A 24,973-nucleotide genomic window follows, 5' to 3' on the forward strand; every position below is an offset into this window, starting at 1 on the left:
GAGCTCTGCAGCCAAGCCTCAGACTCGATGCTCCGCCCCCACCGCCTCTCACCACCGTGCTTGCGTTGGCAAGTTCAGCTTCTGTAACCCCGCGTATCCAATAAGAGTGATTTAGAACAACAGGAGACCAAACATGACGACTGCAAACTACCAGTACAAACCTTTGAGACCGAACGAGATTCGAGTATTGCAGTTGTGCAAGGCTGAGCATGGGGAAGCCACTTTCCGGCTCTCCCATGAGATCCTGGACGAGACACTCGACTATGAGGCAGTTTCGTACACCTGGGGAAGCCGTATCCGCGAAAATGCAATCCAACATGCCGACACAGGCGGACGAGCCTTCGTAACAGCGAACTGCGAGCAAGTCCTACGCAGTCTTCTCTCCACTGGCAACGACCGCATCTGGATTGATGGTCTTTGTATCAATCAAGGCGACAAACACGAACGAAGTGAACAAGTGCGTCTCATGGGAAAGATCTACCGGATTGCGAAGCGCACCATTGCGTATATTGGTGAGCACGACGATCACTCTCGAGCCGTCATGGCGTGGGGCAAAACCCCAATTTCTGACTGGCCAACAATACTTGAGAAGGAAGTGCCACCGCAGGATCACAGACATGCTTCCGCGCTTCTCAAACGATTATTCTTCAGGCGTACTTGGGTGATTCAGGAAGCGCTGCTTTCAACAAACCTTGTTATCAGATCGGCCATGAAGAGCTAAACTTCGACATTTTGGGCATGTGGAACTCCAAACTTGCCGTTTCAAGAGGCTATTGGCACCACGAACAAGGCGTCGTTACCTTAAAAACCGAGTTTTCTCGCGGGTCCAACACGGGAAGCTACCAGGAGTGGGATCAGAGCATTTTACATCCGTCAAGACGTGACTTTCTTCAAAAAAGCGTATTGTGGAAAACGCCAGCGAGCGCCTTGAACCTCATCACCTCCACAAGTCTCCTGAACCCGGGCTATCTTTTCGACGTGCTATGCGCTACAGCTCATTACGAGTGCACCGATCCAAGAGACAAGTTCTTCGCTCTGGTATCTCTGTTCGCGAATGGCTTGCCAGAAGCTTTGAAGCCGGACTATTTGTGTAGCGTTGACGAGCTCTACACAAATATTTCCAGATTCCTGTTATCCTATGGAGTCGCCAGAGTTCTGTCAGCTGCGACGTGCGATGATACAGGGAAAATCCCGAGCTGGGCTATAGATTGGCGTCGCAAATTTCACCAGGATGCACTTGGTCGTACCGATGGAGTCTTCGCGGCCTGTAGCTCGGCTGGTTTTGCCTCCTTTCGGCAGACGAATATTCGAATTATCAGTCATCACGTCATCAAAGTCAGAGGTTTGAGGCTCACACAAGTGTCGACCTGCTCTCCAAATGCTGGACAGGCTGCAGCTCACGCGGATTTGACCGATCTGCGAAAGCTGAACGACTACCACAGGAATGAGTGGCTGTACATAGGCTATGCCCTGTCTGGAGCGCGTCCGCTAGACCAATACCTTGAACTCGTAAGCGCCGATGGGATAACAGGCCTAGTACCAAAAGAGACCCAACAGGGCGACTGGATATGCATTCTTCTAGGATTCACTGTTCCTTTCGTTCTCCGCCCCTGTAAAGCAGAGCAATGGACGCTATTGGGAGAATGCTATGTTCAGGATTATATGCAAGGAGAAGCTGTAAAGGTCTTCAAAAGGCATCACGTTCATGACCCCGAACCAACAGATCCTTTGGAAGACTTTGTCATCATATAAGATGATGTGCTCCTCCCTCTTCAGTCTCTTTCCTATCGTCACGAACACTTGTCTGATGTATTCATCTCCTCTTCCGCGACCTTCCCCTCAACCTCGATAATCCGAGAACCTGATTTGGAAAATCTCGCGCCTGTTACGTTCTTGAGGCGTTCTGGCCTGTTTCTAATTGTCACGAATCAGTACTCCCCGATATAGGGAACCTAGGCCGATTAAAATTGAAACATTCCACGATTAGCTCCACGATCGTATTTTTTGAGCGACTGAAAGGCTCTGGCTTAACTCTTCTGCTCTACTCAAAGTGCTGCACACTGTTAGTCGATACAAAGGATCAATCTTACACCATCTGAAGTTGTGTTTCTTCCACAATAAGCTTTAGAAATATTGCCCCGTGTTGAATTCAAGTCGGGTACGAAAAAAAAAACCTGATTCGCCGGAACGTAGTGAGCGAGCTGTTCACATAGAGTTCATGTCGTGTTCATGAATCACATCAGTGAGATGTCTTACTCCATGCTTACCGTTTGATTCATACCCAAACATTTCTATCGTCCCTTACAATGTCGTTACGATAGCGTGTTGAAAAGTGTAGGTTTAGGTCTTGGATGCAAAATGTAGGAGCAAAATTTTAGAAAAAGAATGACCACCACCTGATTCGAACAGGTAACCTTCAGGAGGTTCCAAGAGACTGGAATCTGACGCGCTACCGTTGCGCCAGGCGGCCATTTTTTGCTTTCATATGATTGGGTATTTGTGAAAATAAAAAATAAATATAGTACACTGTATACAAGCTCTACCATTCAAAGGGTTCGAATTTCGAACCCTCAAAGCGGGGTCTAGCTTACGCAATTTACCCAAGCTGTAGATTATCTGTCTTCGCTTGTGGAATTCTTCCGGACCCACATTCCGCACTCCACATCCCATAACCGAGGCGTTGAGAGAATCACAGAACATGCAACGTAAATTTGGTATACATCGATAGCCCTATATGTATGCTAAGAAGGGATCTCGAACTGTGTAATAATCTCAACAGGTGCGCGATGAGAAATACAGGTGGGTACCTAGGTATTTTCACGACGGACGCTGAAAGCCGTATGTGAACCATTCCCCATGGATGGACAGGAGGCGTTCTTGGGTACTGCAAGGTTAGTAATGAACAGTGCACCAGCACCTACGGGCGCAGCACGTGAGTTAATAATTAAGATGTACGTGTGATCGATATGATAGGCATAGTCTGAGTTGACAGTCCGTCCTGGATTGTCGATACTTATCACCAATACGAAGCGATATCTGGAGAAGAAAGGGCGATGATCTAAGTTTTGATGGAGGCTGGTTTCAGGATCACATTGTTTCATACTACAGGCAATGACCAGATCACATTATTATTATTTTTGGCTCCTCAGCTCTCGCGTTGGAAATATGTCAAGGGAAAAAAAAACCTTGATACAATGGGACACTGCACCTCAGACACATCGCCTTGACAACAATGACCTTTCCAAGCCGAAATCATTCCCAAGCTATCCGGCCTATCAGACAGGTCCGATACGACAGCATGTTTGCCAGTTGCCTTCAACATGCCTTTTGGTGACGCCCTACCTCGTAGAAAGAACCTGCTTTTCGTCTCATCATGGCCTCTAGCATACTCACGACCCTCAAATCTCGGAAAGACCAATGTTGCGAAAGAGTCGTCTCGATACAATGCTAGTTGAGGGGTGCTTGGTTGCGAGCACTCGCGAAGTCGGGACGCGTGGCTGACAAACACAGCCACATTCATCTTGGCACCCGTGGACGTACAACGAACCACCTCTCAGCTTCGCCGAACCCATTGCGCAGCTCCAGCTCACGACAAACTTACCTACTATTCATACGCTGAGATATTACATTCACTGGCTCAACACGTGCCATTTTCCCATCGCTTGTAACACACCTCGTCTGCTGGTGTCGCGCATCCCTTGGCCGCGCGGAGGTCGATAAGCAGCTCCGCATAGCTGTCCTGAACACCAACAGCTCTCCCACGCATAGCTCCCACACAACCGCCGCGATGTCGTTACAATCCTACTTCTTCGATGTCATATATTCCTTCACAAATTGCATGGTGTGCTTCCCCGGCTCGCCGCAACTCAAGATAAACAGCCGCAGCTTCAAGATACTGCGGCTGCTCGGCGAGGTAAGCCCTCCATTAATTCCCCTCTCACATATCTTCTAACCCTGCGCGTACAGGGCGGCTTCTCCTACGTATACCTCGTCCAAGACAATTCCAACCAGCAGCTCTTCGCTCTGAAAAAGATCCGCTGTCCTTTCGGCCAAGAATCCGTTTCGCAAGCCCTAAAGGAAGTAGAAGCCTACTCGCTCTTCTCGCCGGATCCCAATATCATTCGCTCGATCGATTACAGCGTCGCATCCGACAAGTCAGATCCGAGCGCGAAAACAGTTTATATCCTGCTGCCGTACTATAGGAGAGGGAATCTGCAGGATATGATCAATGCGAATCTCGTCAACCACACGAAATTCCCTGAGAAGAGGCTTATGCAGTTATTTCTGGGTGTGTGCAAGGCCCTCAAGACGATGCATCAGTATAGGGTGAGGGAAGGGCCGGGCGGTGCGCGGAGCGAGGGCAAGGCGAAGAAGGTGAGGAAGGATGCGGCGCGCGCGGATGCCGAGGCTGCAGAGGCGATGGAAATGCGGCGACACAGAGAACACGACGACGATGACGAAGCCGAGGGCGAAGGACTTTTAGAGAGCGGCGAGGCAAGCTTGGCGCAGGATGGTATCGCACCAGGCGGGGAGAGGGCGTATGCGCATAGAGATATTAAGCCTGGTATGTTTCTCGTTCGGACGAGAAAGCAGAGAAAAGCTAACACAAACAGGCAACGTCATGATAGATGATGATGGCCAAACACCCATCCTCATGGACCTTGGCTCCCTTGCGCCCTCACCAACTCCGATAACATCGCGCTCCCTCGCTCTCCAAGTCCAAGACACCGCCGCCGAACACTCTACCATGCCCTACCGCGCGCCAGAACTCTTCGACGTAAAGACCGGCTCTGTCATCGATACAAAGGTGGATATCTGGAGTATGGGCTGCATGCTGTATGCATGCCTAGTCGGCAAATCGCCATTCGAGGCGCGTAGCGACGAGACGGGTGGTAGTTTGAGTATGTGCGTACTCGGTGGCGATTGGAGGTTTCCAGATGAGGGCAGAGCAGCAAAGAAGCCGGCAGAGGGTGAAGGCATAAACGAGAACGTGAAAGAGGTGGTTAGAAAATGCTTGAAGGTCGAGCCGGGGGAGAGGCCGGATGTTGATGAGCTGATTGGCATGGTGGAGAGCGTCATTGCGGAATTGCCTGAGGATGGCTCGGAGTAAGGATATGAAGGCGCGGAGGACACCGCAGATTCCGATCATGTCGCTTCCATATCTAAGGAGGTGGTTTCTGTTCATTGTAGGATTATATACATTCAGAGTGCGGGTCATATAGACCTTTATGATTAGGTCCTGATGATTGCTGCTGCGTCGAGGCGCAGGCGGTACTTTTAGCGAAAGAGGACTTTAGCTGGCTCAATATACCCTTCCAACCTTCTCATGCTCCGCGCAACGAGTCTATTTGGAGTTGACTATGTCGCTGTTATATGTAGGCCATCTACGCCAATACGCGCGTATCTGGATGTGTTGTGCACACCCTCAATATACACTGTCCGGTCAATACTTCGATGCCCTATGCTACCCCAGGATGAGCAATGCATTTCCCAAACCTTGACGTAGTACTGTAAGTACCTGAACATTAATAATATCGACTGTCTTTAAAAGCAGCGCTCCACACTGAGCCTGGACAAACTGCATGTTTCCAGCGCACCTCTCAGGCTCTCGGGCTCCAAATCAGGACGATAGCTCTTATGGTCTCCATTTCCTTGTAATGTGATGCATCTCAGCTCCGGTAGCAATCGAGGCATTTCCTCCTGCTGCTCTACACTGTCTATGAAGAGAGAAAGAGCTTTGCGGTTATCAGCCAGTGTTGATACCGTTGACGCGGGAACAGGCGCTTTTGTAGAGACAAACAAGATCTAGATCGACATTAGCACGTTTGACCTCTAAACACTCACCATGGTTGAAGCATGCGGGCAACGTACCTTCAATTCGCTCAAATGCGGGGGAAGAAAAGTCGCAGCACTCAACAACGGAGCCGCGGCTCCTGGTCCGAAAATGTATCGAAACGGCAAGGTCAGGTTCCTGATTGATGTGAATCCTGATAGGTCCGCGGCCTGTGTAGAGGCTGGGAATAAGTTGTCGCGTATCTCCACGTGCAGCTCTTCCAGAGAATCCCGGACTGGCTGGAGCAGGAACACTAAGCCAGCTGGCTGTAGCACGGACTGATACTCCTTGCGAGACTCAAAGGTGATCTTCTTGAGGCTTCTTGGCATGTGCAGGAGCTTTTCCAAGGCCTCGGACGCCAAAGTGCCAGGTGAGCCGATGCGAAGCTCGGTGAGCGAGGACGTCCGATGTTTGCGAGCAGGGAGGTCGAACGACGTGAAGCGGCCGTACGAATCGTCTTGGAGCTCCCGTACGCGGATCGTCTCGATGCTGGGAAGTTCCATGCATTTTCGAAGTTCCCAAGGAGCCATGTTGTGATGCCACTCCACCCTGCGAACCTGGTCGTGAGCGTGTTCACGTGTCCACTTCAGGGGCAGCGGTACGCTGTAATGCCAAGCTTTGTAGTCGCGGGAGAGGTAGCAGAACTCCCGCAAGTTTGTGAGCAGACGGGTGATCTGGTGGATGGTTTGCTGCTCCTCTGGCCAGTGGATATCTTCCCGGAGGAGGTCGAGTTCCAGTCGATGTACGTGAACAACAAGGTCTGGGCGTTCCATCAATGTTCGGAGGAACAGCTTAGTGCGTGAGCCATTGACGCTGTGGGATATCGAAGTGTCCCGGACGATGAAGCGTTGCGCGATATCACGGAATGGTCGACAAGTCAAGGCGAGGTTGCACAAGTCAGTTTTCTCCGGCCAGAGATGAGAGAAGATGACGTAGACCAGGTCGACGCTTAAATCGTTGAAGGTTTTCGACATTCTTGCAGTAGCGGTGGATTCCATTGATATATTCTGTGGCTCGTATTCGTTTTGACGTTATGTCAAGGTGAATAATTGTGGCCTCTTATGTCCTTGTCTTTCGTACCCAGATGAAGCTCAATCATAGGCTTGCTAAAAAGCGTTAGTATATTGTCCACAAAATATTGTATCTTAGGGTAACTCGCTCTATACTTAGTGTTCAAAGTGGTGCCCTGATACTGTATGTCCGACGTTTACGTTGACATAAAGCTTTGTCTATCAAACAAGCGCGGAGAAGGCGAAAGGTGTTTCAGTATTGGAAAAAGGAGGTACAGCTACGGTCATGGGTTTGCTTTAACCCACAGGACCTCTAAGCTTTACTAGAAGCCTGTGATGAACTATGATGGTAACTTGCCATAGTGGAAGGTTAGATGTTTAGGGGAGAAGTCGCAAACGTAATTCCTTAGTAACCTGTTTTAGCCTCTTTTGGTCCTAGCTCCAGTTTGCGTCACGTGGTTTCCTCGGGCGTTCAAATGCCACCGTCGACCTGCTCGAATCGTTTGTGGATATCAACACTACCAAACTAGCAACAATCAATCTATGCACGGATGGATGCGAGGGATTGCATGCAGCTTCGTCCATCTATATATGATCTAGACATGATTCTATGCGACTAATAAGGTTCGTCGCGCTCATACCAAGAAAACGTTACTTCACCTTGGCGCCAAAGACGCCGCCTGCCCGGTTTGAAGTGCTGGAAATGTACATCATGCGTGCTTCGGCGTCACGGAGAGCACTGAAACACGGGAAGGCAGTCCGGTAGCGCGCGATTCACGTTGCTCCTCCGTTCCTGACTGGGGGAAATGTATCGCCGCTAGCAAAATTAGCCTCGGTTTGTAGATGGAAGCAATCTATCCGTAGGCTGCTAACGATCAATGCGTTGCCCCGGTCTTAATTTCGACGATCTTGCAACGATCGTAGGTGCGTCAACATGGGGAAATATAAAGTATAAGTCAGTGTCATTCGGTGTCCTGCCTACTTACATCGTTCTACCTACTCAAGATGAAGCAATTCTGCGCAATCACTTTGTCGCTGGCAATACTGGACATCGCGCAAGCTGTCCGCTTTCTTGGTCGCGTGAACCCCGCAACAAGGGAGTTAACATGGGCAGGCACTGGAGTGTCCTTTAGCTTCACAGGATCCTCTGCAACGGTTGGCTTCGAGTCGGTGACTGGTATGTTTATTGAGGATCACCTGGCTTTCCATGAATCGTGTGGCTAATTTGGTTCATACTGCAGGTACAAACAGTGTTCTGCTCACAGTTGATGGAAAGTCTACTATCATACCGAATGTCAATGGGTCGAGCATTTCAACACCAGCCGGATTAGCGAATGGCAATCATACTGTTGAGCTACGGAAGCGATCAGAAGCGTTGTACGGAAGCATCTTTGTCGGCAACGTTACGACCGACGGGACTCTCGGGCCAGATGTCAGACGTAACCGGAAGATCGAGTTCATAGGCGACTCAATTACGGTCGGCTACGGCATGGATGGCGTCTTCCCTTGTACAAACAGTGCTGAACTTGAAGACAACCCCAATACGTATGCCGTTCTGGCCGCCGAGTCTTTGAAGGCAGAATACGACATTGTCGCGTGGAGCGGCATAGGCCTTGTACGTAACACTGCCTATGGTATTCCAGGCGACGTGACGATGACGAGTCGCTGGACAAAGTACGGGGCCCAAGACGCCGACAACAGCTATACCTTCCCAGCCAGCGAAACACCCGACGCCGTTGTGATTGCTCTCGGTACCAACGACTTCAGCAATGACGGCAACCGTGAGGCGCTTGACGTAGGCAACTTTACGTCAGCGACAGCCTCGTTCATTCGCACCGTCCAGGGGCATTATCCCGCTGCACAGTTCTTCCTTGTTACATCTCCTATGCTAGGCGATAGCTACCCTGCGGGAGAAGCACAACACACAGCACAGACGAAAGCTTTCACTGATGCAGCCGCCCAGTTGAATGGCACAAAGGTTCATGTCGTGGATTGGCCTACTCAGGGATCAGACGTGGGATGCGATTATCATCCGAATATCGCCACCAATGCCGCCGAGGCGCCGGTTCTGGCTGCTGCGATAGCAAAAGAGCTCGGATGGTGAGGCGGTCGAGACAAGCAGACGTGCGTTGGAGAAGAGGTACATCTCCCTAGAATCATGGGCTTCGAAAATAAACAAATATTTCTGCGTGTGCTAAACCTCTGCATCTGGTGCTCTCTGATAAATGGACGCAGTGACGGTAGTAACGGAGCCGCTGCCCTGCGGCTGCCCATACAGAGATGTGAGAAATGCGGAGCTGTGATTCGTGTCCCCATGGGGCACAATAAAAGCGCCGTAATCCATGCATACCTCCGACCTACCGCTTTTTGAGGTTTGTGAGATTGTTGTACTCAACGCAGGATGGTAGCGTGAAGCATTAGCGCTTAGTCGACTTTGAAAATCACAACCACTTTCAGCCCATCGGACCGTTTCGGATAATCTTCATGACCGTTAATAGCAAGGACTTCCAAAAAGAGCGTATAAAACGTACATTGAGGATTGCATTACATAAATCAAGCTTACACTATAAGACTTAAGCCAGGCTGTGACCCAATAGACCCATAGCAAAAGAATGTCAGATCCGAGACCCGCTATTGCACTCGTCTTTACTTGTTGCGTTGTGCATGCCTCATCCTGGTCAAGTAGTGGTTATGACCTTCCGGCATACCAAGGGCTTAGACTCGCAATGTGCATCCATATTACAGTTGTTAGCCACTACTTGGCCCCACTGTGACGTGTAAGACCTATATACCCATCGAATGGCAGACCTGGACGACTACGAGCATCAGCCCGCCGAGGAAACCCAGCTTCAAGCGACGTAGAACGGTGTCTACGAGGTCACATGAGTGGTCGTCATTAGGCTACACAGCCTATTTCTTAATTCTCGCGGTGTCAGAGTTGGAGGGACCCGAGATGATCGACATACACTGACTCCACAATGTTGGCATTCTACACTTGACTGTTTCAGGTACCAGCACAGTATATAAAGAGGTCAAGCCAACGGTTGAAAGACATTAAGCAAATACACAACGACTAAAATATTGAATCCACATACCTTTTCGAAACCTTCCTCGCACGATACATTGTCAACCACCGCCATCATGAAAGTCGCATTTGCCGCTCTATTCATTCTCTTCGCCGCCGTAATGGCTGCCCCCTCCATAGAGAACGTTGGCGCAGCCGAAGGTCTCGTCGAGAAACGATGCCTCGGCGCAGGCGGTGAGTTATATCCAACAGCTTCAAGTGTCTTGAAAGTCAGCTGACCACGGTTCCTTGAACAGTGGTGACCACCAACTTCAATGACTGCTGCAGCGGGCAGGGTTACGCAGACAGAGGTAAGTTAAGTTGAATGTTCTACCACAAGAACCCGGTCGATGCTAAGTCCAGTTCCTTAGGCTGTGCGTGCACTAAGTGCTCGTGATCGACCGGAAGTTTATCGTTTGGTCAATCAATCTGTACCCTAGCGCAGGAATATAGTTGTGCAAGGTTTGCTTGGCTTCTATCAGACATTTCCTTGTGTACGTACCAGGCAATGCAGACCAATGTAACGTCAAATATCCAGTCTTATATAAGTCTGACGTAGGCTCAAGCAAGAGTGCACTTGGCATGCCTTTGGTGAAACTTAGATCTTCTAACACGAGTCAAATCACTGGGTGAACGTATAATCGAACATGTCCAAAGGTGCTGCATGCATGTTTCCACTCCCAAGTAATTTTGTGTTCACGGCCTTCGCGATGGCAGCTCCGGCCTCGGAAACAGATGTCGGGAGTTTCGGAGAAACCTTGACTCCCTGCTGAAGCTCAGACTTCTTCTTTCCGCTACAACTTTGATCAAGGTTGTGTGAAGCTACATCACCCTACTAGGAATGAAATAACCGCATCTGTGCTGACAATCTGCGCGACCAGCAGTCCCCAAGCGTGATTTCGATTGCTGTACTGGCCGGAATGTGTCAGTGACGGTAGGACTGATCGTCGAAAGAATGCTCCGGGATTATCGTTCTCACGCTGCGGATGCCTCAATGCCGAGGCAACCATCTTTGGTAGAAGTGACATCTTATGTCGCTCAAGTGGTGCCGAGAACGAATTTCGGAGGTGGTCCATTAGTCAAAAGATCTTTGTCAATCGCGATAGCTGCACTACCCTGGGGATGCTGGGGGCTGATTAGGTGAAACGGACCTCGGGATTTTCAACAATTCGAACGTCCGACAATTGCTTCCAACGCTCACCATCACTTCTTCTTCTATTGGGAACCTCCAACACGCAGAAGAGTAAGAGAAGATAAGATTTAAGAAAATGTGCCATCCGACAAAAAGTTGTTTTCCATGTGTAGTCATCCAAATTTAGCCTCCATCAGCTCCGTCATCGCCCACCTCGAATTGCTCCCTCTTGTATCACAATTTGCGCAAGTTCCCTCTCGAGCTGTCTCTAAAAAGTCCTAGTGTGAAGTCCTCCAACTCTTTCTCCGTGAACGTAGGCGCCTCTGAGGTATATGTAGTGTCGACCGGAAATGCCTCTCAGCGTCTCACATGGCACAGGCAGCACAAGCTTGGGCGCGGGCGAGGTTGTACTGTTTGACCGCATATACCGAGCTTACAGTCCCAGTCACGATACTCACTACCGTCAAAACCAACACCATTGCACCGATCCAAAACGTTACCCATTCTTTCAAATCCCTTCGATCGCTGAGTAACTGCCACATACTGTGAGGTGGCTCGTTGAACACTCCGATCAGGCCCGCTATCTGCACCCGCCACGCTCGATAATTGTCAAGCTTGAATCGACGGTCTCTGTTGCAAGTACCCAAGCCGTATAAGGCGAGTTTGTTCTCTCGTCGAAGTAGTTCGCGGGTTGGGCCATGACCGAAAGGGAAGAGCAGGTTCAGTGTATCTATGGTCTCTTGCAGAAGATCAAGCGGGAAAGGCGAATTGATCCCCTTTGTATGATTGAGCAGACAGATCTTGTGCTCATACACTGTCAGGACGCGATGCCTCTTGTCGAGACGCAGGTGGTCCACCAGATTAGAAGTCCACAAGAGTTTGATGCCACAAATGTCGACGAGTGCGGATGCTGTGAAGCTTGGATCCAGGCCTGGGCTGGAATCCTTCTCCATTGTTCCTACCGGATCCATACGGGCAAAGCGTGACTGCAACGCCTCTTTCAATGAGATCTCTGCAAACCATTCGATTGCTCCAAAACCCGGTTGCAGTGACACCGAGTTACTACCATTTATTTTGACCTTGGTAGTGAGCCAGAGTCGAGTAGATAGCTCCAGAGTTTTGACAAGAGCAGAGTGATCCACCTCTGGAAACGACTCCCTCAGCTTTTGCAACACAACATGCAGTGGCTCGTCAACACTCTTTCTTAAAAGAGCGATAAGATTTATGGTCCCTTCTAAGCTTTCGGCCGCGAAAACCGATCGGTGTCGGTTCATGTTTGAAAGTTCTTGCAGAATGTATTCAAAAAACGACACATACTCGTTTTCTGCGAAGACTCCGGGCGTCAGTCCAGCATCAGGCCATATCTCGCAAACGAGACCAAGCTTGGCAGGGCTGTTGGCAGTACAAAGATCGTCAAGGATCGTTTTTGTAGTAAACATGATCGTGGTGTTTGTAAAGCAGCGGAGTAAGACAAGGTCCCAACGAAACCCAGGAGAACCCTCCGGCCCCGCTTAAGTCGATCCATCAGCTGTACGACATAAGGAAGGAGGCAAAGTGGCTTATGATAATTGATTGGCCGTCTTGCCTGCGCTGCGCCTCGTTCACTGGGCTTGGAACCGGTGAATGCAGGCCATGCTTGGCAAGGCTCGAGCGAAAGCCCCGCGATAGCCTTGCATGATATGTTTCGCCATGGCATCCCCTAGCCCTCAAACAATCAGCTATAACCTTATATTCTTATGTTGACTTCGCACAGCTTTACCATTCGATCGAACTACGCTTACGGTCATTCGAGTATAGCAGGCTGACATGCTATCGTACCTGCACGATGACCGAGGCACTCGCACGCGCGCATCCTGACTCGATTCGAAAACGAAGCCAACTCCAATATCGCCCCGCTCAGCCTCTCACCCCCCCCACTCACGCCATTGTCCGCTTCAGAGCATGATTTTGCAGCACTGGACGAGTTACTACTTCTCAGGACATGCTCCCAGGATATCCATACGAGCAAGCAGCATGGGAAAGCAGTCGGCAACTCTGCGAATCGCCATGTCGAGTTGGTTCCATCGTTCGATAGCAGAGCATATACCCCCGCAAAATCCTTTGCTGAGTCGCAGGTCCAGGGCTGTGTTTCGAAGATTGATGGAAGCAGTCCTGTACTCCCACGAAACCAGACTGATACCTACTCAATGCTGGACGCGGTTGCGGACCGTCTCCGTGAAGGGGAGCGACTAGACACGGCTATCATCGCATCCGATACGCACGCGCCACAACAAAGTGTCAGCTTAGACGTGTCATCGACATTTCTTGAGTGTTGGGACAAGAAAGTACGATTTGGAAGGCTGCCCAAGGCAAAACTCTTCGTCGGTCAACCGAGGGCTCTGCCCTGTGATGCCGACCTAGTGACAAAGTGGGAAGAAGTCATCAAACCCAGGCTCATGAGCGACCTCGAGTCAGTTTGTAGCTGGTCGACTCCCAATGAGAGCTTTGAAGCCGAGCTATGTATGGCAGGCGTCGTCAGGAAAGAAAAGGTTGTTGAACTCAACCCCACTGTATGCATTCGCTGCAAAAGTAAGGGGTGTCGGAAGGAATTCGAAAGGGCTGTCAAAGACCTCGATTACCTCGCCTCTTTCTGCTTCGGCCGAGTAGAAGTAAGGCTCGGGGCCCCACAACTTGCAAGTATGCTTCCTCAGTCTGATACGCAAACGCCCTACTACGAAGATGTATCTACAGACGAAGAAGAGGCACAGCGCGAGGCCGAAATAGAATCTTTATACAAGATTCAGCTGGAGCATCACCACGAGCGCGAAGAAAGACGGAAAGCGCCACGAGCAATGAGCGACTGGTGGATACGTCAGAAATGGTGGATACAGGAATTATTTCCCGAAGACTCCGCTTGCGGCTTGAAGTTACGAATAGAGACGAACATAAGTGGAGTGAATATTCAATCAATCTCCACGATTGGTGGTTTGATCAAGATCGACGAGAAGATCTATGGCCTCACCACGGGTCATGGAGTTATAGCTCCTCCAGATCTGCCCACGGTCACGCATACGATTCCCTCAGAATCATCCTCTGAGTATGAGTCTGAATTTTTCGGTTCGGATTCGGAGTCATCGGACGCCTCTGTAGCCGATGCAAACGCTGACTCGAATCAGTGCGCCGAAGTCATCCATCAGATCCGATGGAGAGATATCCCTGCCGGCGGACTGGCCTGCTTTTGCGGGAAAACCGACATTCATAGTCGCGCACAAGCTGATTATCACTCTTTGAACAATTCTGACTTCGCTCTCGTTGATATGGAATTTTGTTCCGGATCTCGATTATATGTACGAAGACATCGTAGGCCACGGAATGTTCCACCTTAACGACGTAATCCACGATGCAGATCTTAAAGCTGGCGAGGTTTTCATCTTGACCGGAAAGTATCAAACGGTCTGCGGATATCTATTGAGGGGACCCGCAAGCTTTAGGATCAAGGACGCGTTATTTCAAACAAGGAAGATTGAACTCAGGGAGCCCCTGCGTACGTACTTCAATATTAGAACCCGAGACATGTTCTAATGACAAACTTAGCGAAAGGCGTATCCGGAAGCTGGGTCGTTCAGGGAGATCGTCTTTGTGGTGTCGTGTTAGCGGTGTATGGAACCGAACCGTACGCACACATGATCACCATAGACAAGGTCTTCCAGGACATTCGTATTGCACTCAAGTGCACAACCATCCGAGTTGCTACTGAAGATGACATTACAACGCGGAACAAGAGGCTGGGGTCTCCTCTAGTGATTATTGGAGAACCCACTTCAAAGCCTTGTACTACGGTCTCTGCACCGTCGTCTGTGGCTTCTGAAGACTGCCCTCTTCCAGAACTCGGGGATCTTGCAGGAGGCTTGTCGGCTCTGGAAACGAAAATACCGTTGCTTCCCTCACGGACGCACGCTGTTGACTGCTTCGAGCATTCGGAACTAGGCCATAGAGAAGATGCTCTCAACAGGCCACGCGGCTCTTCTTCAGGCTCAAGTACCGAGAGAAATCTCGATCCATCAATCTCTAATCTGCCATCACATCCCCGACGGCCTCGACGTATGGCTTTTGGCAGTGATCCTGGTTATGTGCCACTTCCCGAGCAGCCAATGTTTTCAAGTGAATATGCCAGGAACGGCAAAACTAATAGTCGAAGCGTACGTCGAGCTTGTATAGATTCGGCGAGTCTGATTGGCATCTTCGCTAGTCGCTGCCTACGTCGAGCTTACGAAAACTGGAGCAGTATCTGCAACATTCTCCTTTGTCTCTGCTCAACGATCCTGACCAGTACGATAATCATACTCACCATCAAGCGACGTCTGGTTGATGAATTCACCTCGGCCAGTGGTATAGTGTCTGATGCGTTCCTCGTCAAGATGGGCGAGCTCGCTTTCACTACCTCTTTTACTATATACATCGGGCAAAGACTCAGTGCCAGGGCATTTAGTCAGAACACGCGCGCTGGGGTCAGGCTAGCTGAACTAGAGGCGTGGAGGATACCGCTTCAGCCTAGCCTTCTCGTCTCGCGGCGATGGGTATTGGATCTTGGCAGAACATGGAGCTCCATAGGTCTCGCAAGTCTAATCACCGCTGTATTTGCCATTCTTTATAGTCCTGCAGCACTAACTCTATGTCTGTAAGTCTTGTCTATTGCGGTCACAATCACTGACTGAGGAGCAGTACAACCTGGTCCGCCTCGAAACCCGCAGTACCACTGGGAGCGAAGAATGCTTACAGCTCCTGTCCAGACGGATTTTGCTGACTTGCAATACATAACCAGTCGTTGTGTACCAATTCTTGGAAGCACCGGCAATGACACCTGTTTCGAAGATGAAGCATTGGCTACTGCCTACCAGTATTTTCTAGAAAAGGCTTTAGGGTTTGACGAATCGCAGCGGAAAACTTCCCAAACCTTCGGGGAATACCTTCCTGCTCTTGAGATACATCAAAATACCACAACTATCGGCCAATGGATCGACGTTATAGACGAAGCAGCACAATCCCAGGCGTATCATCGTACGGTCAATAACGTGACGCTTGCGCTACCTCATCCAGGCGTTGTTCTTGCAGTCAACACCATCCTTCGTACCGAGGTATCTGGCTCCACCGAAGAGATTTCCCTGCATGCTTCTGTTCCTTCTTTGGCCACGAACGTTCTCTGTGCCACGTTGAATGCCTCCGAATTGGTACCTCTTACAGCCCACGACAATTCGCGAGACAATGCACACAAGTTCATGCCGGCGAACAACACTGATTTGCATGGTATATTCGGATGGAAAGCGAATGGAAGGCCCCAATCCGAAATTCTTCCAGTTTTCACCTTACCAGGCCCCTCTGGAAGGGTCATCAGTGACGTAGCGGAGAACTCCAGGGAGGATGCACTTTTTGTTTTGAGCCATGTCGGCCAATCTAGCGGGTCGGAACCTCTCGAGTCCTTCATTCTTTGCAGGATGAACGCCTTTGCGACGCCTTCCTGCAGTTCGCGATACAACGTCAATGGGTCTACGAGTACTCTAGAAGCTCACTGCGAGGATCCTCACGATGAGATGGCGCATATAAAAACCCATTCCAGTGCTACAGCACAGGGGCTACCAAGCTGGGCAAAAGTCGCGCGCAGGTGGGCGCATAGCCTGTCTTTAGATAACGAGAATGTGGACCCTGCTGCATTTTCCATGTCCCAGAAAGTCCTCGACTGGCACTTGAGAGCAATAGCAACCAGTGTTGACGATAAGCGCCTGAATCTAGCGAGAACTCTTGCTGGATTGTCAGCTTGGACATTGATTAAAAGCATGCAAGATGCACCATTTGACATCTCTACAGTAGGTACTTTCCAGACATACTTCGTCAGTCGCGAAGCTGATGTTGAGTAGAATTACTCCAATCCGACTGCGGTGCAAGAATTCCCGGCCCATTCCCAAGACTTCGAGACCCTGTTCAGGACCGGTGAAAGCCCGCCTCCAAGATTTGTGAACATACAGTGGGGTTGGTATGTTGTTTTAATGGCTGCATGCATTCAAAGTCTAGCCATGACTTTGTATCTCATGTACAGATTTTACCATGGATTTTTCATTGACTTGTCGGAATCTTTAAATGTCCTCATACTGGGTATGGACCCTGCACTGCGCGAGACAAGATCTGTCAGCGAAAAGGGAGCCCTTGAGAGATTGCGATACTACGAAAAGTGGTCTGTCATTTCCGAAGGAGGCTATCCTCGCCTGGTTCCGAGTGATATGCGGTGGGAGATAATGCTTGCCTCCGACCGAAGAAACTTCGAAAACATACAAGATGATACTTTCCACAGGAGTGATTTATCAGTAAGTTGGGGGAAGCGTCTTTGGGCTTAGGTTGGTGCTTACGACAAGAAGGAGTCGAAGCAGGAAGGACAGAAGAGAAGCCCACTATAGACCAAAAGACATCTTTGATAGTACATGAATGCAGCTTTGCTGCCATAATAGTATAGAAATAGTTTATGCTATTCCAGATGAGCCATCTTCTATACCGTTATGGTAGAAAGGTCATGATGAAGGATTTCTATCACCAGACAGGTCATGGTAGTAGATATTATGGAGTTCTTACACATGACTTGCTTAGCAGTTCACTCAGTGCTGCAGTATCTGTATGAGAATCAACACTAGCTACTCAAGGACATCAAAAGAGCATGCCGGGTAGATAGGTAGGTAGGTAAATTCTAGAACTTCGTCCGGAAAAAGCATGCAGAGATTCTGAACGGCGACATAAGGACCAACACATTAGTCTTAACGCTTACCTCCTCAGGAAGAACCAATCTTTCATACATGCCTTCAATCTCAATTTCGCAAAGGGTTTCCAAAAGAGGTTCCGAGCTCTGCTTTAGGCTCCAAAACTTCACAAAACCACCAGCCAGCCTCGTACAAAGCCAGCCTTGCCTCCAGGCTAAAACGTAAAGCCAGAACCCTCATCGCTTACCCTCGAGCCGCTCCGTCGACTACAAAGCCCAGAATCTCGACTTAACTCCGTATGTAATCCTGGACACGCCACCCTATGCGTCACCCAGAAGAAAAAAGCGCCAGAAATTAACATCCCACAATTAGTTGATATCCCAACGACGGAACATTAAGCTCTCGGTTTCCACACACCTTCTAGTCATTCCCTACTTCAAACCTACTCTATACTCCCACCCCTTCACCCCTTGCAATCTATCAACCAGTCAGGTACAGCACAATCATCTCAACCAACTTTACTTCATCTTCGCAAATCTGACTAATACACTTGATTACCTTCAACAATCATGGCATTCTTATATCGTTCTATGATAACCATCAGCGGCACAAGCTGCTACCATCTACGACCCGCGAGCCGGCGCGCATGATAGGATGGGCGACGGGTAACGCACAGGCTACCTACCCTCTTTAATAGTGCTACCAAACAAAGCAGCATCTTCGCGTCACGCTTCAATCCTATGCATCACCACTTAACAACAATATCATAAACTAAGTCCATAGCATCCCCTACGAACAGGGTTGAACAGCACGTGATACAAGCCCCAAAATCGAACAGTACCATACCCCTGCTTCACACAGGAAGCACCCCCAGCGTTCCTGGCTCGGCTACTTCCACGCTTCCAAGTCTTGTTCCATCCTGCTTTGAAAGCCCGCACATATCCATCCCTAACACCACCTATACCATCCCACCCTACCCTGTCCACACTCAGCACATTTAGCCCATCCATCTCCTTACCTAGGTAGTCTCGCAGCGACTCCCACCCTCCTCCCTCCTCCCTCCTCCCTCCTCACAACAAAACCCACCACGTATCCACACCACACCCATACCTTTCTATACAGACAGACAGTACATTCCCGCCCATACGCGACCAACCCCCAAAACCAAAACGCAATCGTCTCGTCGAGGTAGACTAGGGTGTGACTAGGTCTACGAAGTATATTATACCCAGTCAGTCGCTGCAGTCGCTGCCTACCCGTACACGCCAGGGTAGCTTAGTACCCCACACTCTCCTTCACAAGCAACCGAGACTGTGCCCTAACACCACCGCACATGTGAGGGGAACATGCTCGGCGAGGCGAGCATGACACCTCCATCTGTGTAACCTCACGCACGGCCCGAGCGTAACCTCCCCGTGCGACGCGGCGTCGTAATCGTAATCGCACCGCACACCCACCCTCGGTGTTGCGCTATGCCGAAGTGACATACAGCCCGTGCTTCTCTTTCCTTAGGTTCGGTTCGAGACAGACCAGAGAAGGCTCGGCAAAGCAAGGTAGTCTAGTCACAATCTCACCCAGGTATCAGCAATGATTTCGAACGTGCATCGTAGCATATTTAATTCTCATTCTCATTCTTTGAGTTTGTTTGCAGTGTAACGCCTCCAAATCAAATTCGCAAATCTCATCCTCTCCGCCCCAGCCTAGCCTACACACTCATATACACCTCGATACAATAAAATCGATAAATCGTTAAAGATAGGACAGCCCGCATATACATGTACGCGTAACCAGATAGATAGATCAAACAGATCGAATAAGCTTGCTTCTTCTTCCTCCCAGAGTGAAGTAAAATCCATAGAGTTCGAACCAGAACCAGGTATCTTTCCCGGGTCCTTTAGTTTCGCAAACGCCGATGCCAAAAAGCCAGAGGACAGGACAGGACAGGACATAAAGAATAGAGAATAGTGATTATGTGCAGCAGTCGAGCGAGCGAGCGATGGACCTAGTGTAGTCGGTCGATGTCGTCCCGAGAGGCAAGATATATACAGTAGAAAGAAAAGAAAGTAGAATCGTCACAGCCGTGTCTGTTTTCGCAGTTTTAAATCCACGCCATGGGCGCCGGCTGCGCAACGCTGCCGAAGCGTGCGCTGAACAACGGCTGGATCTCAGCGAGGTAGTCGGCGGCGCAGAAAGTAGCGAGGTTGCGCTCGCGGATGACGGCATAGTCAGCCTCCATCTCGGCGTCGCGGACCACGCCGTTGAACTCCTCAGCGACCTCGTTGAGCTGCTCGAGCTCCTTGCCGAAGGGGTGCGACTCCTCCTTGATGGCGGCGGCGGCGTTGAACATGTCGACCGAGGTGCGGTGCTCGCGGGACGACCGGGTGCGCGAGATGTTCTGCAGGGACCGCTTCTGGGCGAGGCGCTCGTGTGCGCGCTTACTGTGGGACAAGGCGCGCTCCGGGATGGCCGGGACAGCTGGCTCTTCCTCGATCTGCTCCTTCAGCTGCTGGAGGTTGCCGGACGATGCGGATTTCCGGATGTTCTTGTTGGCAGCAGCGAAGTAGCCGGAGAGGTGGTTTGGTGCTGGCGATGTGGGCGAGGATGAGCTCACTGACGAGGCGTCCGTCAAGGTGTCGTGCGAAGCGTGCGACGACGCCCTTGAGCGTGTCGAGACGCTGTGGTCCGAGTCGTCGGCGGAATGTGTTGATGCGGACGACGAGGGCGTCTTGACGGGCACGATGTCCGGGGCGTTGTAGCTGAGCATGTTTGTCGTGGAGACCAGAGCAACAGGTGCGGAAATCTTGGCGCGGTTGATGGCCAGGCCAGGGCTTCTTACACTCTGGCTGCGCGTCGGTGTTGCGGGGATGGCGGCATCGTTGGAGGGCCGCTTGATGCGCTTGGTGAAGCTGCGCGCAATAGACATGGTGGGGAATTAATCCGGGTGAGATTTACTTTTAATCAACTACGGTAGAGAGGCCAGATTGAGTCGGTATAAGGGCCGGGGATCCTTTGCGGCAAGTCAGAAATGGGGACGCTTCTCCGATAAGGTGCTGTGCGGGGAGGTGGTCGCGGGTAAATTGGCGCACAGGCTGGACCGCGAGAGGAAGGAGCAGCGCTTTGGCGTGATGCAGCAAGACAGCTGACGGGGCGGCGCTCTGGAGTGTTGCAGCGCTGTGTGAAGAGTGTGAGAAGGGCTGATGACAGTTGTCTGGTGGCTCTGAGCAGTGCGCGTGTGCGCTGTTGGTGCAACCCGGTGATGAATGCGGACTGGGCCTGTGGTACGGGCAGTTGCAGGTCGCGGCGGTAGTGGCGCAGAGCTTGCCTGACGGTGCAGTCCGATACTTTGTCAGAAAACGGAAGCGGATGTGATTGATTTTGGGGTTTTGGTCCTCTGGAGCTGGCTCGCAGCACGGGAAGGTGAAGGATAGGTAGAAACAAGGGTCTGTCAAAGAGCGTGAGGTCCAGCGTCAAAAGGAGCGAACACCGGGTCGCGAGAGGGAGTGAAGTCTGCCGTCGAGGGCACGCAATGGCAAGCAAGGCGAAGGGAAGGGAGGGTGATGTCGATGGGATGTGAACAGGGGGACCGAGTGTTGAAAAACCAGCGCTTTGGGCAGGAGCCCTGCATCCTCTGGTGAGCGCAGCTGGTGTGGTAGGCTAAGCCGACCGCGCCTTGTGCGTGCAGAGATTGGCAGGACGGCTCGTGGGAGGTGGCAGGGAACAGGCCGCCACCGCCCGAGTCTTCCCCCGGCCGCTCCACCGCGAGCCTAGGCCGGCGTTTGTTTTGGGCGCCCGCGAATGGCATCTCTGCATCGCCGCCAGCGTGTTAGAGACGCGCAGGGGATGCTTCGCCTGCGTGCCTGCTCTCGCCATCGTGCATGGCCAACTGAGATGATGGCTGTTTCAACCCGCCCAAAAGCCGTCTACGCTCTCCTCACGTTGAAAGCATGCCTCATTGGCTTTCCTTTTGGGTTTGATCCTTATTGACTTTCCTTTTGGGTTTGATGACGCGGGTTGCGGCGACCAGCGACGCTGTTTTCTGTTCAGTGCCGTGGCATTGATTCCATTAATTCTCCGCCCGCAAGGGACGTTTCTGCGTAAGCCGGGCAAAAGCGAGACGGGACTGCTGGCAGCGTGGCGTAGCCAGCGTGGGTGGTGAGGTTCCAGTCCTCAGGCGCCAAATGGCCGGTCCTCACTCGACCGCGCCGTATGCCATGCCATCCCATCCCTCGCAGACAGACGTGCTGGATGAGCGCACTCGCTGGCCTCACGTCCACGCGGCGCTTCGCTCCCACCTGCATGCCGTCTTTGTTTCTTCGCTTGCTCGCGCCGCGCCCGCCGTTTCGAAACAGCGCAGCGTCAAAGAAACGTTGGGATGGACGCGAGTCGTGGACGCCGGAGCGTTTGCCAGCGGCACACCTTTCTGGGCAGCGACGCGGCATTTGGCATTTGTGTGCATGGCCATCGAAAAGCGTGTGCGCGCCATCAGTCAACGTTCCGCTTTTTCAGGAACGAACACAGTTCTCGACCGCGCTAGTGCGCTGTTGAACCAGAGTGTCCCTTTTGGTAGCGCCTGAGGTTAGTGTGCGGTCGGATGCGGGATGCGGGATGGAAGCGCGGTTGGTCGATCGGCATATTGCGATGAGGTGTGGATGTGAGACTTGGTGTGTTGTTGTGATGAACTGTTCACGTCGCGTGCAGGTTTGTAGATGGACGTGGCCATGTGTGCGTTCCTCGTGGCTTGCTTTGGAATGGAATGCTGCTTTCGTACATGACGTTTGACAGCTGGCATGGCATCGACAGCGAGAGTGTCCCGAAGCGTCGACTTGTGCCGACCCGTCTACCACGGGACGATATCCTCACGCCCACGAGTCGAGCATGTCAAGGGTCGCTTTGTCTTTCACAGCATGCCGTGTTTACAAAGAGACAACTTTCAGAAATCGCCTTGTCTTTGTGTTGGACGTCCACCGCCCTGCAGTACGCTCACAGTCCAACCCGCCCCAGTGTCGCAGCCTAATTCAGCATTCTGTGCACAATCAATTCCCAAGATCATCGTTGCATAGTTACAGTCGCAAATAATAAAAGCAGTGCCGAATATATTGCCCTGTGTAGCCCACATCCATGCATTCCCCGGCCTGCTCTACGTAAGCCAACCGTGCGCCGCGTACCTGCGTGTCATACGTCCTGCTGCTAATTACGGCGCAGCCATGTCTGAAACCATGTCGTGACCATTGCCGAGGCCTACAATCGTCGACAAGAACGGTGACGTTCTATATTGATATTTCTTGTCGAATGAGACGAGAGGTTGTGTACATGCGGCTGAAGCAAGACCGTCGCGAATGTGCGGCGCACGTCGAAGCAGCTCACCGTCGTGCAGCATCAACATTGCGTGAACTTGTGCCGCAGCGTGAAGCACCACAGTCAGGGTCTCTCGGCACGCACAGCTCCAACACAAGAATGTAGGACAAACGGATTGGATTGGGTATCGCAGGCTTTTCTGTACTCCGCATCTGGCACGTCTACTCCTCCATCGACTCGTACCCCTTCTCGCCCGCGTCCTCGTCGTCATCCCCACTCTCGCCCTCGTCGGAATCGGAATCCGTCTCAGCCTCATCCAGCCCCACGACCTTCTCCTTCCCGTCGCCCTTCATCTGCGGCACTTTGGTCGCAAACGCTGATCGAACGGCGGCGTTGGTGGAAGTGTCCCAGATCTGCACCGCGCCTTTGCTTCCTGCGACGGCGAGGCGGAATCCGACTTCCTTGTCGGGCGCAAACGTCGTGGAAAAGACCTTGCCGACGCCGAGATCGCGCGAGACGACCATGGAGGGGCCGGAGTCCTGGATGTTCCACAGCTTGACCTGCTTGTCTGTCGAACCGGTTGCGAGGAAGCCGGGGATGACAGGGTTGATGTCGAACGAGGAGATCGACTCGTCGTGGGCTTGGAGGACCCAGACAGCTTTTGACTGGGAGGGGTCGGCGGGTGCGTTGCGGGCGTCGTGGTAGTGGATAATGCCGTTCTCGGTCGACACGTAGAAGTAGTTTGAGTCGTGGGGATTCCAGCGGACGGTCTCTACGTCGCTTTCTACGCCCCAGCGTGGCGCTTTTGCGTCGGGGGCGCGCATATCTGCTGCTACGATTGTGCGGTCGTAGCTGCCACTGAGCAGGACTGTAGATTCCACTGGGTTCCAGGAAACTGAGCAAACCTTGTCCGTGTGGTATGTGTAAGATTTTGCGGCCTTGGTCGTGTTCAAGTCCCACAGCTTGATCGTCTTGTCTGCGGACGATGATGCGAGCAGATTCCTGTGGTGGCGGTTTGCGGCAAGTGAGAGAACAGCGTCGACGTGGAACTCGTCGTTTGCCTTCTTCGACTTCTTCTTTTTCTTCTTCTTCGGCTTGTCTGCATCCTCTGCGCCTTGTCCCAGGATTGCGTCTGGGTACATGCTGTCGACCATGTCGAGATTCCAGATTTCAATGTCCGGGTCCATTGTGGCTACAGCAACGTAGTTTCCCTTTGCGTCGCCTCCTGCGGCGGCCTTTCCAACTGGAAGATCCAACCATTCGACTGCGAGCGGGATCGCGGGTAGCATTATATCGTGGTGCACGTAGATGTTGTCTGCTTCGTCTTCGTATACGTAGACTTCCAGATGTGCGACCTCGTCCTCTATCCGGCCTGCCAGCACCAAGTTGTCCGTGCCCAAGATCTGGAGCTCTTCCCGTTCCTCGTCCTCCTCTTCTGCGTTGCCCTCCATTGTGATATACGGGTCATCCTCGTCATTCTCGTGGAACGCCAGGTTCTTGCTGTTACCAAACATAGCCATGGTATCGCCCTCGCCATCTTGGTCGTCATCGTCATAGTGCTCGAGGTCGTACTCTTTTAGGTCATCGTCGATTTCCCTGTTGAAATAAGCTTGCAAATATGCACGTAGCAGATACCACGTACTCTGCGTCCTGAGCTTTGGTTGCGCCGCCGCTGCCGTTGGTTTGCTTCTGCTTCTCCTCTTCTTGCGCCTCTTCTAAGTCCTCCTTCGCATCGTCGAGCTGGAGCTTTGCGAGCTCGGAAATGCGGGCATACTCGTCCTCGTCGAAAACATATTTAGAGGGGAAGGGTGCCGCAAACCCGCGAGGCACCCATGTTGTCGCTGTGATCATAGACATGCTGGGTATAATGCAGCGTACGAAGCATGTGCTGCAAGCGTGGGGAAATAATTTCGACCTCGA

At 51.5% G+C, this 24,973-nt stretch overlaps 7 protein-coding genes and 1 non-coding gene across 8 annotated transcripts; 4 read left to right on the plus strand and 4 right to left on the minus strand.

Annotated features, from left to right (window-relative positions):
* Positions 1-133: 133 nt before the first annotated feature.
* N0V89_011368 (uncharacterized protein) lies at positions 134-1,752 on the plus strand (the record flags this gene model as incomplete). Its single annotated transcript, XM_056220100.1, has 2 exons — positions 134-546; positions 597-1,752. 2 exons carry the CDS (start codon positions 134-136, stop codon positions 1,750-1,752), a joined length of 1,569 nt encoding a protein of 522 aa, XP_056065403.1.
* Positions 1,753-2,386: 634 nt separating this feature from the next.
* On the minus strand, positions 2,387-2,470 carry N0V89_011369. Its single transcript has one exon. It is a non-coding gene; the product is annotated as a tRNA-Trp (tRNA).
* Positions 2,471-3,787: 1,317 nt separating this feature from the next.
* On the plus strand, positions 3,788-5,110 carry ENV7 (Serine/threonine-protein kinase env7; the record flags this gene model as incomplete). Its single annotated transcript, XM_056220101.1, has 3 exons — positions 3,788-3,913; positions 3,967-4,564; positions 4,614-5,110. The coding sequence occupies 3 exons, from the start codon at positions 3,788-3,790 to the stop codon at positions 5,108-5,110; spliced, it is 1,221 nt and encodes a 406-aa protein (XP_056065404.1).
* A 434-nt stretch (positions 5,111-5,544) lies between these two features.
* N0V89_011371 (uncharacterized protein) lies at positions 5,545-6,807 on the minus strand (the record flags this gene model as incomplete). The annotated part of the gene is made up of 2 exons (XM_056220102.1): positions 5,545-5,805; positions 5,872-6,807. The coding sequence occupies 2 exons, from the start codon at positions 6,805-6,807 to the stop codon at positions 5,545-5,547; spliced, it is 1,197 nt and encodes a 398-aa protein (XP_056065405.1).
* A 1,243-nt stretch (positions 6,808-8,050) lies between these two features.
* On the plus strand, positions 8,051-8,947 carry N0V89_011372 (uncharacterized protein; the record flags this gene model as incomplete). The annotated part of the gene is made up of 2 exons (XM_056220103.1): positions 8,051-8,057; positions 8,085-8,947. 2 exons carry the CDS (start codon positions 8,051-8,053, stop codon positions 8,945-8,947), a joined length of 870 nt encoding a protein of 289 aa, XP_056065406.1.
* Positions 8,948-13,225: 4,278 nt separating this feature from the next.
* Positions 13,226-15,926, plus strand: N0V89_011373 (uncharacterized protein; the record flags this gene model as incomplete). Its single annotated transcript, XM_056220104.1, has 5 exons — positions 13,226-14,279; positions 14,374-14,562; positions 14,613-15,217; positions 15,741-15,768; positions 15,841-15,926. 5 exons carry the CDS (start codon positions 13,226-13,228, stop codon positions 15,924-15,926), a joined length of 1,962 nt encoding a protein of 653 aa, XP_056065407.1.
* Positions 15,927-19,856: 3,930 nt separating this feature from the next.
* On the minus strand, positions 19,857-20,681 carry N0V89_011374 (uncharacterized protein; the record flags this gene model as incomplete). Its single annotated transcript, XM_056220105.1, has 1 exon — positions 19,857-20,681. The coding sequence occupies one exon, from the start codon at positions 20,679-20,681 to the stop codon at positions 19,857-19,859; it is 825 nt and encodes a 274-aa protein (XP_056065408.1).
* A 2,593-nt stretch (positions 20,682-23,274) lies between these two features.
* PWP1 (rRNA-processing protein) lies at positions 23,275-24,910 on the minus strand (the record flags this gene model as incomplete). Its single annotated transcript, XM_056220106.1, has 2 exons — positions 23,275-24,649; positions 24,696-24,910. 2 exons carry the CDS (start codon positions 24,908-24,910, stop codon positions 23,275-23,277), a joined length of 1,590 nt encoding a protein of 529 aa, XP_056065409.1.
* Positions 24,911-24,973: the final 63 nt, after the last annotated feature.

The sequence above is a fragment of the Didymosphaeria variabile genome, assembly GCF_027946475.1.
Source record: "Didymosphaeria variabile strain IMI 356815 chromosome Unknown scaffold_9, whole genome shotgun sequence".
NCBI classification, from domain to species: Eukaryota; Fungi; Ascomycota; class Dothideomycetes; order Pleosporales; family Didymosphaeriaceae; genus Didymosphaeria; species Didymosphaeria variabile.